General features: G+C 34.2%; 1 protein-coding gene across 1 annotated transcript; it reads right to left on the reverse strand.

The window, feature by feature from the left end:
• Positions 1-721: 721 nt before the first annotated feature.
• Positions 722-18,171, reverse strand: UTS2B (urotensin 2B). The gene is made up of 5 exons (XM_044255142.1): positions 18,069-18,171; positions 13,039-13,137; positions 11,389-11,426; positions 10,008-10,101; positions 722-747 (listed from the first exon to the last, which is right to left on the reverse strand). The coding sequence occupies exons 1-5, from the start codon at positions 18,169-18,171 to the stop codon at positions 722-724; spliced, it is 360 nt and encodes a 119-aa protein (XP_044111077.1).
• Between the last annotated feature and the right edge of the window lie 919 nt (positions 18,172-19,090).

A 19,090-nucleotide genomic window follows, 5' to 3' on the forward strand; every position in this document is an offset into this window, starting at 1 on the left:
AAGAAAAAAAAAAAGAATCAAGAGAAAGCCAATGAGTTTTTGCTTTGTTTTATTTTTTACCACAATGAGTGTCATCTCTTCCAGACATGCTGTGTCTCAAATAGTTCATGATGCTGTGGAGGCAAAGATGAGAATTAAGAAATGAAAAGGCAAATTGCTTTGTAAGAAAGTTTTCTTAATATCTATCTCTGAGACATCTAATATTACTTTCTCTCAGAGTCCAATAAACCATATATTACTGCCTGCTAGTAATATATTCATTTGGTTGTAGTAGTTTCAGTGACAGTTGTCCAAATGAACAGAAAAGAGATAATAGCTAGCAAAATCATAAGAAAGAGAAAGGACAATGATGCATATTTTTCCATAAATTGAGACAATATAATTTATTTTAATTTTCCAAGATGCTTTTTAAAATACTTTGTTCATTAAATAGCATAGTTATCACCAGACAAAATCAGATGTAGACGATGAATCTATAGACAGCATACAATAATAGATATAACACTGTCAACTTGAGCGCTACAAGGCCATTTGATAGCCCATGCCAGGCAAAAGTGGAACTGATTTGTCATTATTCACACCTTAAACCTCAAGTATACAACAGGCAGAATAAATGCCACTGTTTCTTTATGCTTAAAATAACTATAATCCTTAAGCAGTAGGGAATGGTTGTATCTCTTTTTTTCCTAGTGTTCTTTTTTTGTATTCAGAGGAAAAAACTTCAGACACAGTATTTCCAAAAGCACACTAAAAAAGAAAGCAAAATACATTCTTTATTAGGAGGATATTTGATGAAACATTACATTTGAATAAAATAGGTTATGTGTGCCTCAGCATGAGAGAGTTTTGTAAAAGGAACATTCAATACAGTTGTTATCAGCCTCATGGGAATCTATAAATAAAACCTGAAAATTCACCTTCTCCATCACACTAGCCACATTTAGATTACTCATTAGTAATTTGTAGCCAGTGACTACCATAATGAGCCCTGCATTACAGAGTAGTCACTTCATCACAGAAAGTTCTATTGGATAGTACTGTTCTACATGATAATGCATGTAATACAGTTCAGATAATGCACGTAATACAGTTGTCCTTTTAGATACAACCCTCTGTTTTATATCTGGGGTAACTGAAATCCCAAAAAGGAAGTCACATGAGTAAAAACTGTGATAAATATGTTTCAACTTACTGGAGGAGGAATAAGGAGAGAGTTTAAAGTTCACTTTGCAGGTCATTTGTTATTTAAGCAATTTAATTGTCACATTCAGTCTTCACATTCTGATCATAAAAATGATGCTTCAGAAAAATCGAACCAATTCTAACATTATTTTAATCTTCAAATGCAGGACTGAGTCATTTTAAATCTTCTGTAGGTTATTCCCAATTGCCTGACTTAAAGTAACTTCATAGACTCATTATAAATTTCTTTAATTTCCTTCAGTCTAAGTGGTTTATAAAATTAAGACCTCAGGGAGACAGGTTTTTGATTTACTATTGATGAAAAAGACTTAAAAAAAAAAAGATACTCATTGAAATCCTCTTTGAAATAAATGGTAAAAGTCTGTCTGCTGGCCAGGTTTCCCTCCCTCTCTATTCACTTTGTAAACTGTAACTCAAGCTCATCACCACCTACACATCCAGTGTTGTGACAGCACTCAGAGTCTACTTTTCATTTCTACAAGAGCCACAGCTTCCTTTAAATGACACCATATTCAAATCCTATGAAAGGAGTTTATTTTCAGACATTAAACTGAGGAGCCTGGCCCATTAATCCAATCTTCTTTTTATAGTGTGCTTTGGAAAGTTACCATCACTACCTTTTCTGGCCCTTCAGATATCATTGAGTATCTGTCAGGAAAATAGAAATGCACACGTATCCAAAAATTACTCATGAGCGGCTCGATTAAGTATGCAATGGAATCTAGTTTGGGAAACTTTCTGGAACTGGATGAAAGGAGGTGTCATGAATGATATCCCCAGTAGAGCTTAATTCTTCAATGCTTATCTATTCTATATTTAGTCTGTGTGAAGGAAACTTCTTGCTAGCATTCTGGTGTCATTTGACGTCTCTCCGGTTCACTCTTGTAACCCTGTTTTCAGCAGGATGCTATGTGTTAGACAGCTATACATTTATTTTTCACCTCCCATCCCCAGGTTTCTTCAAATGTGCTGCTTCTATCCCACATCAGCTTATGAATCCAAAAAACTAAAGTCCTTAGGAGTACAACTAAGTAAGTAGACCAGAGTGAGAGCTAAGGAGACCTTTTTTTCTTCCTTTTTAAAAAATTTAATAAATTTGACATTATATTTCATAAATTTAAGGTATACAGTGTGTTACTTTGATAAATTTATGTTCTGTAATATGATTGCCATTGAAGTAGTCTGTCAGATTACATCATTAGAGTACAATATTATTGTCCCCTTTCATTACATTGTGCATTAGATTTCTGTAACTTATTTACTGTATATTACAAGTTTGTATACTTCAACTCCATCAATCTTATCCAAGCCCCTTGCCTCCATGATCTACTGATTACCACCATTTTACTCCATTTTTTCATGGGTTTCACCTTTTTAGATTCCACGTATACATGATATCATACGGTTCTTGTCTTTCTCAGTCTGACTTATCTTGCTTACCATAATGGGCTCAGATGTCATCCGTGTTGTTGCAGAAGACAGGATATCCTCCTTTCTCATGGCTGAAAAAAAAATAGATATATATAAATTTTATCCATTCTTCCATTGATACCTCCACCTGGAAGTGAAATTGCTGGATCATATGGTACATATATTTTTACTTTTTTGAGGAACTCTCATATTGTTTTCCATAGCAGCTGGATAAATTTACATTCTTATCAACAGTGTATAAGAGCTCCCTTTTACCATGTTCTCAACTTCACTCAGTGTCTCTTGTCTTCTTGACGATAGCCATACTAACAGGTGTGAGATGACATTTCATTGTGGTACTGATTTGCATTTCCCTGCTGATTAGTGATGTTGAACATCTTTCATGTTCTTTTTTTGGATATTTTGATATCCTTTTTAGAAAAAACAATCTAGTTCTGCCCATTTTTCAATTAGATGCTTTTAGGGGTTTTCTGTTGTTATTAAGGTGTATTCTTTATTAAGCTGTATTCTTTATATTTTTTGGATATTAACCTCTTATCCAATATACAATTTGACAAAATTTTCTTCCATTTCTTCCATATTTGCAAGAAAATAAAATTTTCTTCCATTCTATAACTTGCCATTTCATTGCATTGTTTCTTTTGTTGTGCAGAGACTTTTGAGTTTGATGTGGTCCCATTTGTTAATTTTTCCTTTTGTTGCTTGTGTTTTTGGTGTCATGTGCAAAAAATCATTACTGAGACCAATATTTATAAGCCACTAATCTATATTTTCTTCTAGGAGTTTTATGTTATCCGGTCTATGTTGAAGTCTTTTATCCATTTCAAGTGAATTTTTGTGAGTGATGTGATAAGGGTCCAATTTCATTGTACTGCATGTTTTTCCCGGCATTATTTGTTAAAGAACTATCCTTCCCCCCAGAGGTGTTCATGGCTCCCTTGTTGAATATTAGTTGACTGTACATGCCAAGATTTAATTCTGGACTTTCTGTTCTGTTTCATTGGTCTATATGTATATTTTTGTGTCAGTACCATATAGTTTTTATTACTATGACTTTACAGTGTAGTTTGAAATCAGGTTTTGTTCTTTTATCCTCAGAATATTTTTTGGCTATTTGGTATCTTTTATAATTCCACATAAACTTTAGATTCTTTCTTCTATTTCTGCGAAGAATGCCTTTGATATTTTGGTGAGGATTGCATTGAGCCTGTAGATGGCTAAGGGGAATATGGCCATTTTAACAATATTTATTATTCCAGTCCATGAGCACAGATTTCTTCCCATTTGTTTGTGTCTTCTTCAATTTCTTTCAGCACAGTTTTATAGTTGTCTTTGTGCAGATCTTTCACTTCCTTGATTAAATTTTTTCCCAAGTAAATGGGCAGAGGACCTGAGTAAACATTTCTCCAAAGAAGTAATACAAATGGCCAACAGACATATGAAGAGATGTTCAACATCACTAATAATCCAAAAAATGCAAATCAAAACCACAATGAGATATCACCTCATACCTGTCAGAATGGCTGTTATCAAAATAAATAAATAAATAACAACTGTTGGCAAAGGTGTGGAGAAAAAGGAATCTTTGTACACTATTGGTGGGAATGCAAAATGGTGTAGCCACTACTGAAAAAGTATGGATGTTCCTCAAAAATTAAAAATAGAACTACTATATGGTACAACAATTCTACTTCTGAGTATTTAACTGAAGAAAATGGAAGCAGTAATTTGAAAAGGTACATGCATTCCTATGTTGACTGTAGCCTTATTTACAATAGCAAAGATATAGAAGCAACCTGTGTCCATCAATAGATGAATAAATAAAGAAGATTTATTATACACACACACAATGGAATATCTATTAAAAGTTAAATTTTGCCATTCATGACAACATGGATTATGCCAAATAAAATGTTAGACAAAGACCATATGATTTTACTTATATGTAGACTCTAAAAAATAAAACAAATGAATAAATAAAAGAAAACAAAAACAGACCCTTAGATGCAGAGAATAATCTGGCGTAGTTAGAGGGGAGGGAGTGAAATAGAGGAAGGGAGTTAAAATGTACAAACTTCCAGTTATAAAATAAATAAGACATGGGGATACAATGTACAAAATAGGGAATGTAGTTAAAAATATTTAAACACTTTATATGTTAACAGATGGTAGGTAGATTTATTTTGGTGACCACTTCCTAATGTTGTATTATAATGCTGCATACATGAAATTAAAATAATATTGTATATCAACTCTAATTCAATAACATTTTATTACCTAAGTATTTTATTATTTTTGATGCTATTGTGACTGGGATTTTTTTTTCCCAATGCTTCATCATTAGCATAAGGGGATGCCACTGATTTCTGTAAGCTGATTCTTTAATCTGCCACTTCACTGAAATCATTAATTAATTTCAACAAGTTTTTGATTGACTTTTTCAGATTTTATATACCATCAGCAATTAGTGATAGTTTTACTTCTTCCTTCCTGATTTGGATGCCTTTTATTTCTTTGTCTTTTCTAATTGCTCTAGCTGGGACTTCCAGTACTATACTTAATAAAAGTAGTGAGAGTGGGTAACCTTGTCATGTTCCCGAACTCAGAGAAATCCCTTTCTATTTTTCTTCATTGAATATGATATTAGCTGTGGGTTGGTTATATATGGCTTTTACTAAGTTCAGGCATGTTCCTTCAATACCCAATATTGTTAAGGGTTTTTATCATGAAAAGATGTTGTATTTTATCACATTAGACAGCACCATTCTTAGTGAATTTGGCAGGTGTCTATCAATTATATATTAAATGATTAAAGCAAATTATAATATTCCCAGTAAATATAATTTACTTTTGCATTAGCTGGATCTCTGTGTCCATTTTACCTTCACACAACGGAATTCATAGTAGAACAACTTCTAGTTACACAATAGAACAACACTTTAAATATAAGGTGGGTTGTTTCTGTGACTTAACCTGGGCATCTACTTCATGTTTATCACCACAAATATTTATTTTATTCCTACTACATACAAATATATTTTAATATCTCCTTGCTTAAAAACAAAGAAGATTCTTTGATCAGACTTCAAAGTGCTCTAGCTAATATTCTAATTTTTTATACCCTTTAGAACAAAATTTCTCAAAAGTGGTGTCTACTGTCAGTGGTACCAGAGAAATGATAAAAATATTGCTTTATCATGTTCTCTTTAGCCAAAGTCCACCAAACAATTCTTGTCAAAGCCATTAATTATCTTTTATTGCTGTTCAGAAGGAAAGTTGAAGTCATCAACTAATGGGCCTATTATAGCTTTAAATACACTTACACTACTTCCTAGAAACTGTGAAGTCTTCTTTATTGGTCACTTCCTTCCTTGGTAGCCACTCTATTAAGCCTCCTTTGCTGATTCTCTCTTCTGCCCAACCTCTAACCTTGGAATCACCTGGGCTTCAACCTTGGCTGTCTTCTCTTTTATACCTAGAGTTATTTCTTAGATGGTTTGATCACAATCACAAGCAATATTGATATGCTTATAACTGTCAAATTTTTATCTCCAATATGAGCTGCTTCCTTAAACTTCAAATTTATATATTCAATGGTCTACTCAGATCACTAAAGAAGTCCCCCCTTATCTGTGGGAGACATGTTTCAAGACCCCCAGTGGATGTCTGAAACTGCAGATAGTATTGCAGTTTCTATACTGCAGAATGCTATAAATACTATGTTTTTTGCTAAGCATATATACTACAATAAAGTTCAGTTTATAAACTGGGCACAATGAGATTAATAACAATAACTAATAACTAATAATCAACTAGAACAATTATAACAATACACTGCAATAAAAGTTATGTGAATGTGGCCTCTTTCTCTCAAAATATCTTATTATACTCTAATCGTCCTTCTTCTGGTGATGATGTAGATAATACAATGCCTACATGATGACATGAAGTGAGGTGAATAACACGGGCTCTATGACATAATATCAGGCTACTACTGACCAAAATGCTGCTGACATATCAGAGGATTGTTTGCTTCTGAACCATGGCTGAGCACAGGTAACTGAAACTACAAAACAAGCGTGAGGAGGCCACTATACTGTCGAGATACTGTTATGCATGGTAATGACAAGCTCAAGATGTCTGTGGTAGAAATATGATTCTCCAAATAATCCTTGTGCTTCTTTTTTTTTTTTTTTTTACATTTTCCAGGTGCTTCCCTGACCCTGTTCAGTTAAATTAAGATCATGTGCCTAATTTTACCAGTTAAGAGTGTGTTTACCTCCATCTCTCTCCCGTTCTACCTCGGGAACACATAGAGTAGATACAGAGTAAAGGAAAATGACCAACATATGCGAGGCTTCATGTAATCAAAACATAAATCTTAAAGTAGCTTCATTACTGAAATTGTAAGGTTAGTTTGCTAATGGAGTTTGCCTAATTTATCCCCAAATACAATTTGACAACAAATACAATGGGAATAAAGAGAGTCCAGAAAATAAGATCTCAAAATGTTGAAAGAACTAACTTCTTCTAGATCCCAAACACTATGAGATTTAAAAACACTCTAAGTGATAGAGCCTCTATAAATAGCAGTTGGAATAAAGAACTCAGGACAAAAATCAGACTGATAATGTAGTCTTTAAGGTATGTTCCAGATACTTTGAAGGCAACTAAATTGGGGGTAAGAACGCAGAATAATTAAAATTGCTTTTTTAAAAAGTGTGTGCATGGAGCAAGTACATGAGAAGCTTTCTAATTTTTGAAGGAACATCAATGTCAAAGAAACCATAGATCCTAAAATAAAAATATCTTCAACACGTAAAGACAAAATAAACCTTGTGCCTCCAACTTTGCAAAAGTAGGACGAGATCTGAGAAAACTGTGCCATCTGGAGAAAGGAATAATCCCCGAGTAGCACATAAGATGGGTCCAGAGATAAAAATGAAAAAGCAAAAATTTCAAACAGTGCAGCCAGTGGAAACATCACAATGAGCAAATGACTCCTCTTAGATAATACAGGTTCCAGTCAAGACACCTTTTTCCAAACCCAGGGTAGGAGACCTTTATAATATTTGCCCAGTGGGATTTCAGAATTGCTGGAGGATAGCATTCTGTGTGTCTCTTGGTTTCCTTTATGAAAGGGATTATCAGTTCTCATTATCCTGTCCTGGTTCTGCCAGTTTTTGGATTTGTCTTTTCAGCCAATAGGTCTGTGAATGAAGAAGAAAAAGCCACACTGTAGCTGATGAAGACAGGTACGTATCTCCTCCTGGAGAGCCTGTTCACTGACTTCTGGGTTCAGTCACTGAAAGAGATCTGGGATTGTCTCTAAAGGGAAGGCATTGAGTATAGTCTATGTGGTTAAGGAGAGATCAAAGGATTGACCGTGTGTGGTACAGGTAGAGCTTTCCAAGTATTATACATACTTCCCAAAATGTCTCAGCCTATCTTGCCAATATTTTGGTGGCAGTCCACATGACTAATTCTAGCCAACAGACTTCAGGAGAACTGATACCTGTCACTGAACTGAGTTCTGAACTCAGGGAATTTAGAGCTGGGATGTATCCTCTATCCCTTTCCTGTGTCTTGGAAATATTAGGGGCAGTCAAGATATAACAACCTTCTAGATGATATAGCCAGAAAATAGAAGTGAGCTGTGCAACATGCATTGGACTTTATTATAAAATAAGCCTCTGAGATTTGGATTAAAACTGATACCACAAGATAACCTAAACTATGCTAATTGTGGGAAGGCCTAATAAATGTCTATCCCAGTGCTTCTATAACACCAAACGCTCTCCTCTTCCAGCGATCTCTGACTCAATAAATAGAAATTACCCTCTTTTCCTAGTTGGTTAAAAAAAAAACTTTGAAATCACTTTTGATGTCTTCCTTTAAAAAAAAAAACAAACAAACATGCAATTCTACAACAAATTTTGTTGATTTTTTTGTTCAACTTATATTCAGAATCAGACCCCTTCTTACCAATTCACTACTGCCACCCTAATCCAAGCTACTACCACTTACCATCTGAATGACTAAATTTTCCTCATTAATGGTTTCTCTGCTTCTACCTTTGCCCATCTTTTGCAGTGTATTCTCCACGAAGCATCAGAGTGGCTCCGTTAAAACTTAGCTCATATTTCTATTTTGCTACAAGTTTCCAATGATATTCCATATGATACCCAATAAAAGCTAAAGTCCTTAAAAATCCTGAAGTTTCTCTCCTTTACATCTTCAATTCATCTTCTACTACACTTTACTTTGAGTCACTTAGCAGTGGTTAAGTCACTTTGTAGTGGCATGTAATTTCACCTCTCTGAGATATAATTTCCTCATCTATAAAATAAGCATAGTAATAGCTATCCTATGGTATTTATGATGAAAATAAAATAATAATTATAGTATTGATCAAAACCATGAAAAACAAGTTAGGCTTACTTAGTACTTACTATATACCAGGCGTTATTCTAAATGTCTTTCCTATATTTACCTATCAAAGCTTTCCGACAATCTCATAAAGATAATTATTATTGTAATTTGCAATTGGGGGGAAAGAAAATGAGGCACAAGATGTTTTATAATTGCTCAAGTTCAAACAGGTAGGAAATGTCAATGTTGATTTGAACCCAGGCAGTTTATCTCTAGAGCCTGTGTATTTAACCACAATATTTTGACATATTAAAGTACAAAATGTCTTGTATATGCTAAGTGTTTAAATAATACCAGTGCATCCTCTTCCCACTTACTAGCATTGTGAAATAGGTTTCTGCACAAGTTAAAGACAAATCTGGAAGGAGGGGAGAAATGTAGATAAATAAAAGGAGTCTTAGGAAGGCTCACATCACTATATGAATGGAGAAATATGTACAAAGTTTTTTCAAATATAACTAATTCAGCAAGAAACAAGAATTTCCCAAGAAATGTTATGAAAAAACAAGAAGGATATAAAAGACAAATCTTTCTAAAATTAAATGTTATGATTCAAATCTTGAACCAAGTGTTAGAGCAATGAAGGTTCACCTTACTTCAATAAAGATCTTGTAAAATTTGAATTGACTTAAAACTTGATTGCTTCTATTTATGATTCTCCCAAATCCAGTCTTTAACCAAAATAACAAGGGTAGGTCACAATTTTTAGCAATAAGGGCCTATTTTACATGTGACCTTACTATCCACTTCTGTAAACATGACAGAGCTCAGATATATTCACAAAGGAACATATTCATTGGCATCTTTTTAGAAAATATGAACCTCGATCTTAATAATCACCATAGGATTAAGAAATGTCAAGTTAATCTTTTCCCTCTTAGTAATAATTGTGAAAGTAATCTTTCAGATGCCAATTTTAGAACTTTGAAATTAAAATTTACCTCGCTTGCTTGGATGGGAAGAAGATGGACCATTTATAGCATAGGATATCTCAACATCTTTTGCCTCCATGAACTGCTCTTTTAGCTTTTCCAACTGTTAAAAATCAAATATAAAAAATATAAATATTTAATAAGAACGATGCTGCTTTCTATTGAAAAAGAGGAATAATTAGAAAAAGAAAGGAAAAAGCATGGAAAAAATGGAAGAAGAGAGTAAGAAAGGAGGGAAAAAAGGAATGGAAAAGGAGAAAAATAATTAAGAAAATAAACAAAAAGAATTAAATAGAAAAATCCAAGGAAACTTGTAGTTAGAGCCTGGCTTGGAAAGGTACATGACTTAACAGGAGATAGGAAAAAACAGGTTTATGGTGAAGGAAGTCAACTCCAGGTGTTAATTAATGGGGAGCTTATAAACACAGTCTGTGTTGCTGGACTGAATTTTATGTCACCCATAATGAGCATTCCTTTTCAAGGAATTTCAAAGAGTTATGTAAATGTTTGAATTTCCTGAAATATTTCTCCTTTCCAGAAGGAAAGGAAAGGTATTTTGAGGCCTTAGGATTTTTACCTGGTATTCAACCCATGTTAATTTTTAGCAAGCTCTCTGATTGCCCATGCCCTGAAGACCTAACTCTACCAAAATAGAGTTCAGCCTGGCTACTGAAGGTGTCCATGTCCGGCCTGCTCAAAATGATGGGGTACGATTCTCTCTCCCAAACAGCCACACGGTTTTTATAATAATGAATTTGCATGCATGTATGCAGACAAGTTTTGAAATCATTTAATCTGGTGATTTTCAAATTTTCTTCCCAACCTGTCAAGCAGTGGAGAAATAAGGCTGCTAAGGGGCTCCCAATCAGGAGGGCTGAGAGCAGGTCAGGAAGGTGACACTTCAGGCCTGCAACCAGGTGATTTAAGCAGAAGAGCTCCACCTTCATGTGCTTCACTTACTAGGACCACATCCAGTTTATTTGGGAAAAAGTATTTCCACTTTTTAAAATAATAACTATGTTATTAAAAATCACCAATCTAAGTATAGCCTCCCATTTTACAGATGAGATTTAAATCCAGAGAATTTTAATTTATCCATGTCTTATAGTTAGGTAATTGAAGAGCTGGGATGAGAATCCAGATTTTCTATACATTTCGTCTCAAGATCTCTTCAGCTATAGTTTCATTTTGGTTTTCTTTTCTTTTCTTTTTTTTTTTTAATTTAAGTGTAATTTGACTATTTTTTTCCCCTAGTGAATTACTTTACTTTTTCTCTAGCAGGAATAAAAAAATTTAACAGCATAGCACTAATAATTTTTCAAAACTGTACCCAAAGAAAATGCCTTATAATTATTACTAAAATTGAAATGTAAGTATTGCACATTCTCACCTGCTTAAGTTCTTCCAATTTGCTAGCCAGTTGTCTATCTGCAAGATACATTTTTCATATGAAAAATTTCATTGCAAGTAATATTTGATTCACTTCAGGACACTCATTAGGATCTTATCTGGAAGGCGAAGCCTTTTTTCATATGATTTAAGACCACCCATCATTCCTAATATAAAACCCAAATACTTTCTCAATGTCTATAACATTGACTTGTAACCAGTTATGTAATGAGAAAATATCTGATTTCTAGTAATAAACACAAAGCTTTCTAAAATAGACCATAGTTCTAACACGTGCTATTATTTAGAAATAAACTATTTTACTGATATGAGGAAATCCTACAAAGCAATTTTAAGCAAAAAGAGCAGGACACAAGCATCTATGTAATTCAACTGATAAACACCTAAAATATGAATAATAACTCCCCCCATTACAATTTGAGTATAAGTTTTTCGTTTGTATAATTTCCTTCATTTTTTCAAAGAGAATATCTTACTTCTAATTTTAAAACCTTGTATTTTAAAAATATTTATTAAGATATTGTTGTAGTCAGCACATTGTCCCATGAATAGACATTTTCTTTAGAAGACCAGATGTTTTCTGAGAGTATACCACATTGACATATTATCACATTTTCTCTCAGGCTAGACTTACCAAGTTTCTGACAGTATTTGTCATTTCATGGAGAGCATTCTGATACATAAATTAGATTCTTCTGTTCTTTAAAGAAAAAAAAAATCTCAGTTGGTGTAGACTAAATTTCCCAATGGTTTCTACTCTAACCATTTCTCACACTGGGAGAATTTGATTGCAAAATATGCTAACTTAACTGGTATGAGACTTCAGTTAATTTGTGAAATCTCTAATGGAAACCTATGAATGGATGTGAAGCATTTAGTAAAAAAAAAAAATATATATATATATATATATATCTGTGTATGTGTGTGTGAATATATATATGTGTGTGTGTGTGTGTGTGTGTGTATAAACTATACCAATGAGAAGTTGCATAGATATGAAAATATGAGTAAAGATCACTATGGTGTAACTACATGGTTACCGATCCCACTAGGACCTTCTAATTGAAGAAAATAGGATTTTAATATTTGTTAATAATGCCATTGCTTTTACATGAATATGAAATAATAAAAACACTTAAGCCATTAGTGCAACATAAAAGGGAGTAGTTATTATTTTATTTAATATAAATAAATATTTAGAAAGAACAGATCAGAAGACAGAATAAATTCTTTTTTTTATGATTTTTTGATTTTTTTATTTTTTATAAATATATAATATATTTTTATCCCCAGGGCTACAGGTCTGTGAATTGCAAGGTTTACGCATTTCACAGAACTCACCATAGCACATACCCTCCCCAGTGTCCATAACCCCACCCAGGTTCTCCCAACACCCCTCCCCCCAGCAACCCTCAATTTGTTTTGTGAGATTAAGAGTCACTTATGGTTTGTCTCCCTCCCAATCCCATCTTGTTTCATTTATTCTTCTCCTACCCCCTTAACCCCCCATGTTGCTTCTCCACTTCCTCATATCAGGGAGATCCTATGATAGTTGCCTTTCTCCAACTGACTTATTTCACTAAGCATGATACCCTCTAGTTCTAGTAGACAGAATAAATTCTTGACTCACCAATGTTGGAAGATCTTTGGAAATCAAAATGTTTATTCAGTAGAGCCAGCAGTAGTTCCTCATGATTTGTGTCTTCCTTATCTGGAAATAGTTCATTTCCTGTAATAATCACCTCAATGTAATAAAACTCCCATTTTCTATCTGTGTCACTGGAAGTATTTCTAATTAAATACATTTTACTGGTAACTATCAATGCATATAGTCATCACTAAAAGGCATGTGGAGAAAGGTGTGTAATAAAAAAAAACAGGCTGTTAAAAAAAATCACTGAATGAATTGGAGCACTCAAAGACAGACTGTGAGAGAGGGAGAAGGAGAGACAGAGAGTATGTCTGAAAGGTGAAATCCTAAAATTTACCTGCCTTCATTCCTAGGTAGTAGAATTACAGGTAAATTTCTTATTTTTTACCTGCATTATTGAAATTTTCTACTCTTGTATTTAATATGAAAAACATAAAAGTTATGTTTTTAAAGAAAAAAATCTATATATTTTTTATATATTTTTTTTAATTTTAAGATTTTTATGAGCTACACACATTAAAATATGAGCCATTTTGTGCTCTGGAGATTGCATTTAAATTATCTAAGGAACCCTGTGGAAGAGGTTGCATGATGTCTATTTTCTTACTATTGACATCCTTCCATCTTTGTCAGTTTCCCTCCCATTCCATTCACTGACTAGATGCCCAACTCTTTCAGCACCTTAAAAACAGAAATATCACCCATTTTTTTGTAAATATTTTTATTTTATTAAATATTTTTAATCAGGACATTACCTTTACTCAAGTTATAAAACATGTAGACCCAATAAGATAGCTATGAACAAATAGCACAATTGAAATAATAACTAGTGTATTACAAATAAAATAAACTTTTGTGAGGTGGCCTAAAAAATCAAACCTTTATCATAGAACTTCTTTGGATAATTTTTCTCTACTTCCTATTTCCTCAGATAAGCTGACAGTGTGAGCAGAAGCTAGATTTGTAAGTTTGAAGTTTAGAAGTGAGAGTATTGTGGTTTTAGCTACAGAAATGGCTCATGACTTGACTATATTATTCCATAAAACCATCTGCCTTTTCTGTGTCTAGAAAATGTTTATTGATGAACTCAAAGAACTGAGAGGCTAATGAAGGAAATCAAAAAGCATTGGTGAGGAAGCAAATGGATGACTTGGGGCAAGTGACAGCATTGTTTCCACACTGACCAAACATAGTTCATTGGTGCTCAGCTCTTCAATTTTCTTTACATCATAAACATAGAAATTATCTGTGACATTGTGGGTTTTTTCTATTGATTAATTAAAACACTAATAAAATACCAATGGAAATTTTGCTTACTATTAATTAAATGAAGACCCTCAGAGAGAGTTTAGTTTAAGACGTGGCCATGCAATATAATAATTGTTACTACATTGTTTATGAAAATGTTAAATAATAAACTTTAAAATGTTTCTGTTTGAAAAAGACATAAGGTACATTTTATAGCCAGATGATAATGGTTACTTGTGTCAGAGAACTGTGATAAGAGCAACTGTTTCATTGCCTTAACTAGAGAAAGTATAAGACAAGAAGGAAGTAAGGAGGAAAAGTAGAGCTGAAGATTTTATATGCTTAATTCACAATCCACTTCTGCATATTTAAGTGGAACATTTTTCACAAAAGAAAATTAACCTATTTGTCTTTCTTTACCACTTTTGCTTGCGGTAACTACACTTGCATAAGTGTCCTCAAAAAGTCTTGTCACTACCTTTTAAGGCAACCACTGTTTACAGGACTCTCTGAAGAAAAAAGTTTTCTCAAAATTTTTTAAAATAGGGGCGCCTGGGTGACTCAGTGGGTTAAAAGCTTCTGCCTTAGGCTCAGGTCATGATCCCAGGGTCCTGGGATCGAGCCCCACATCGGGCTCTCTGCTCTGTGGGGAGCCTGCTTCCTCCTCTCTCTCTCTGCCGGCCTCTCTGCCTACTTGTGATCTCTCTCAAGTAAATAAATAAAATCTTAAAAAAAAAATTATTATTTTTTATTCTTAAAGTTAAGAAAGTATTGTCTAAGATATATAATAGGAAATAAACCTTTTTTATTCTTGTTTTCTGTAACCATCCCTCAGAATAATATACTGCTTAAAATATAACAACTAATGAGGAGTTATACTGGTCACACAAGCATGCCTAAGATGACCTTGAGAAAAACATGTACTAGCAGCAGGCCTCTGGTGGAGGGGATGATAAATGTCCTTGAAGCCGAGCAGCTGGGGATGCCTGGCTCACCCAGGGTGGGACATCGCCTGCTTCATGGAAGCCGGGCAGCTGGGAATGCCAGACCCACTCAGGGTGCAACGACTGCCTGCTTCCCTGTTTCTTTGTCTCGCCTGCCTCAGAGAAAGCCCGCTGTTAAGGCAATCCCTTTAAGTGCACTTGCTCAACTACAAATCTGTGCTCCTGGACCCCACATACCTTACTCCTCTTCTTGTCTACCTCATTTACCTCAAAGACTTGGGACCAACTTGTGACTCAACATTCCTTCTTGTTTACCTACTAGACGTATGGCTATTGTATAGCCTTATTTTCTTCTCCTCTGTTGCTTATTTTCTTCTCCTCTGTTGCTATCTTGTATCTAATAAATACTGGACTGAGAAGTTGTTCCCGTGACAGTCCTTTAAGCTGTGGTCCTCTGCTCCCCTCTCTCTTACTGCTGACTTTTTTGTGCCTCATTATTCTCCCGTTCACTGTTAGGAAATCGGCAGTTTTCATTTTTAGTTTTAAAACAGCTACAGTTTTAAAAGAAAAAAATACACATATTTTGACTATGTTTCTGTCTTTAAACTACAGTTATTTAAAAAAAAATGAATTATAAAGGTTAATTTTGATAAAGGAAATGTTTGAATAAAAACTCCCTGAGTGTAGATGCACCCTTAGCACAAAGGATGGCAAAGTTACCCAGACGTGACTGAGTAAATGCTTTTGCAAATACACAGATAATATTGGTTCATTACTACTTAAGATAGACTTAAAAGATTTTGTTGTCTCCTTGCTTTTTGCTCAAATTTGAAGCATTTTAGTGGAGACAGATGAGAAATTTTTACCAGAAAGAAACCTGGAACCCCCCCCAAAATGATGATATCAAAAATTCATAAATTTTCCATAGTCTTCCGGGTCATGGTAGTCACTCTTCCATCTTTTGTGGTAGGTAGTTTGCTCATTGTCAGGTTTACCCATGGAGCCACGCTTTTCGGTAACCCCCACCAAATTAAAGCTGGAAGACCGTGCCATTTGTCTTGAATATTGTCTAACACAGAGTAAGAGATGGTAATCCCAACTTTACTCTCTGTCAGTGGACAAATGTTTATTTGAAGAATGTGTCAAAAAACCACAATAAGTCAAATGTTTGGCTGCTTTGACAAATGTGTGCGTGGAGAGAGGCATACTCTAATCACAGACAATTTAGTTCAGAAAATAACCTTACTAGTAATTTCATCTTTTCCATTTACATACAAGGCAACAGATCCAAGGGAGTTCCAGAGAGAAACCTTTCCAATACGCTGCCAGTGATAGAAGGACATCAATGTGTGGTATTCTGGGGTCAGAGGTGTTATGCAATTTTAATCTAAAAAAATGCTTTAGAGCTGGATTCTGCTGTATCCCATGTGCAGAAGGTACATTTACCACTAACATTCTAATTTTGCAAAGTCCTCAACGAACGGTCTCATTTTTCCACACATGTTTGTGCTATGATAGGAACATTGAAATTTTCATTATTTCACAGGAAGAGCAAGAGAGGCCTACCAAGTGCAATGATTTTGACCCGCCAAAGACAAAATGTGAGCCATGGATAAAATCTAGTCTTTTTGATTCCCAAGTTTCTATTTATGTCTCTGGGACAATTTTTTTTCCAATGGAAAAATCCCTGTAAATAAATAACAAGGATTTATGCAATTTTAGTTTCTTTGCCAAAAGAACTGCTTTTTCATTGGCTTTTAAAACTGCATTTGAAGCAACATGGTCTAGTACAATTGAATTCCTTCTGAAAGGGAGAGAAACTTGAGCCCTCTTCTCAGTCCAATATTATATAAACCAAATGTATAATGTTCTGATTTGGTTCCCCACCCAGTAGGACAAAAGGCTCTTTCCAGCCTATCAAGAAGGTCAGTTAGATGACAGTAACCTCAAAATCTCAAGCTGGAAGGGAAAATAGAGAGCACTATTTTAAGTTACTATTTTTCAAACATAAAGAATTATGCAAAAGTTTCAATGAGGTTGTTTGCCTAATGAATCAACATTAAATTTAGCTCTACTGATTCTCAGATGAAGTTATTTCCACTACAAAATGCATTGAAAATTTTAAAGAAAGATCAGTACAAGTTACAATACTACAAAAGTAGAAACTTATTTTCTCCAACTTTACATGGTAAATATTTGTAGATGTCATAGATTACATTATTTCATTTAACATAAGTACCATAAATATGTTAGAAATATGATAAATACAGTCAATGCATAATGTAGGTGTTAGCATCATCCTCCTGAAAATACTGTGTAGATTTCCCCGTGCATTATTACTTCCAAATCTCTGCAAACACAAATTTCCACCTTAATGAGTTCTTCTGTGAGCCGTTCTTCTTTCACAAGTAACTGATTTATAGTCTTATTGGGTAAAACTATTATTTTTCTTTCCCCAAATGTACTTTAAAAATATGCAAATGTTAGTTAATTGACTGTGTTACTATTTATACATTCACTACCTTTGGTCATAGAGTAGATGTTAGAAAAAGGTGCCCCATGATTAGAAAAAAACATAATACAATGTGGTCAAAATAAATTTAGTACAGTGGTGGTTAAAATTAATTTACTTGAGCAGAACAACACCACAGATTATATTTAATTTAAAACAGCAGCTTTTGAAGGGATGTTTAATGATTACATCATAGTAATGCCTTACAGCATTATTTTAATAATGTCAGAAAAATTAAGACAAAGCAAACAGGAAGATAGGGATTATTTACCTATCTATAGGATTTTAGATTCACCTGTACATACCTTGGGTAAGATATGGCTGTCCATGCACCAATTCCAAAAAAATCATTACAGTTAACAAAGTTAGGAGTCCAAAGCAAAGAGTGGTTGAAAGGACCTTGTTCATGTTAAAAACGTTCTTCCGTGCTAGCAGAGAAACTGGACTATCCAGGTCAAGATAAATACTTCAGTGGCTCTGGAATGCTACAGAGATCACTTTTAAAAGATGGCAAATGTGCTTCAACTACAAATGATGTGGACAAAGACAAAAACTTATAAAATGTAATGCATTCTGTCAACATGATTCACTACTTGGAGAAGTGACAGGTTTGCTACTCAGTCAATTACAGGAAGAACCCAATCGATACATCTCATACCTGCCCATTTCACTAAAAGCACGCATTCCTATGCATGTTCACGCACTCAGACACATGCGCAAGCACAGAGCAAAAACTGGCAATGCAGAACTTGTTGGTTACATTTTCATAACAGTGAAATGGGAGCAATGCCTTTCACTTGACTAATTTAGAATCCCATGGAGGTCTTCCTAATAGCCCAGGTTATTTGCAACCACCGCTTCATTTTTAACCAACCAGACAGATTAGAGTTGGGAAGAGCTCAATCTGTAAATGAATCATAATGGGAACATTAATGTCTTACAACATTGAAGAAGGATGGTTTCATTTTGCTGCAACCAGCACTTCTAGAGATTAAAGCTAAATCTAATTAATTCAAAGTTGGCAAATGTCCCGTCAATTACACTCTTTAATACTTGCTTTAATTGTAACTGCTTTCTTCTTAAGTCAAAGACTTTCAGTAGATCCACAATTCCAATTTTATGGCTCTGAAGATGTGCTAATGACCTCTGGCCTTGGCATTTACTTCTCTATCAGGAGAACTTTCCATGCATTAGCTCTAAAACTGACTCAGTTCCCCATGCATAAAGGGCAGCATGTGATAATGTGAAAGAAATGCGATTATCCAACTTTTCACGAACCCATTGCTTTAATAAATTCCCTGAATAAAGTCTCAGCTACTTAGTTTGA

This window comes from Neovison vison, chromosome 6, assembly GCF_020171115.1.
Source record: "Neovison vison isolate M4711 chromosome 6, ASM_NN_V1, whole genome shotgun sequence".
Lineage (NCBI taxonomy): Eukaryota > Metazoa > Chordata > Mammalia > Carnivora > Mustelidae > Neogale > Neogale vison.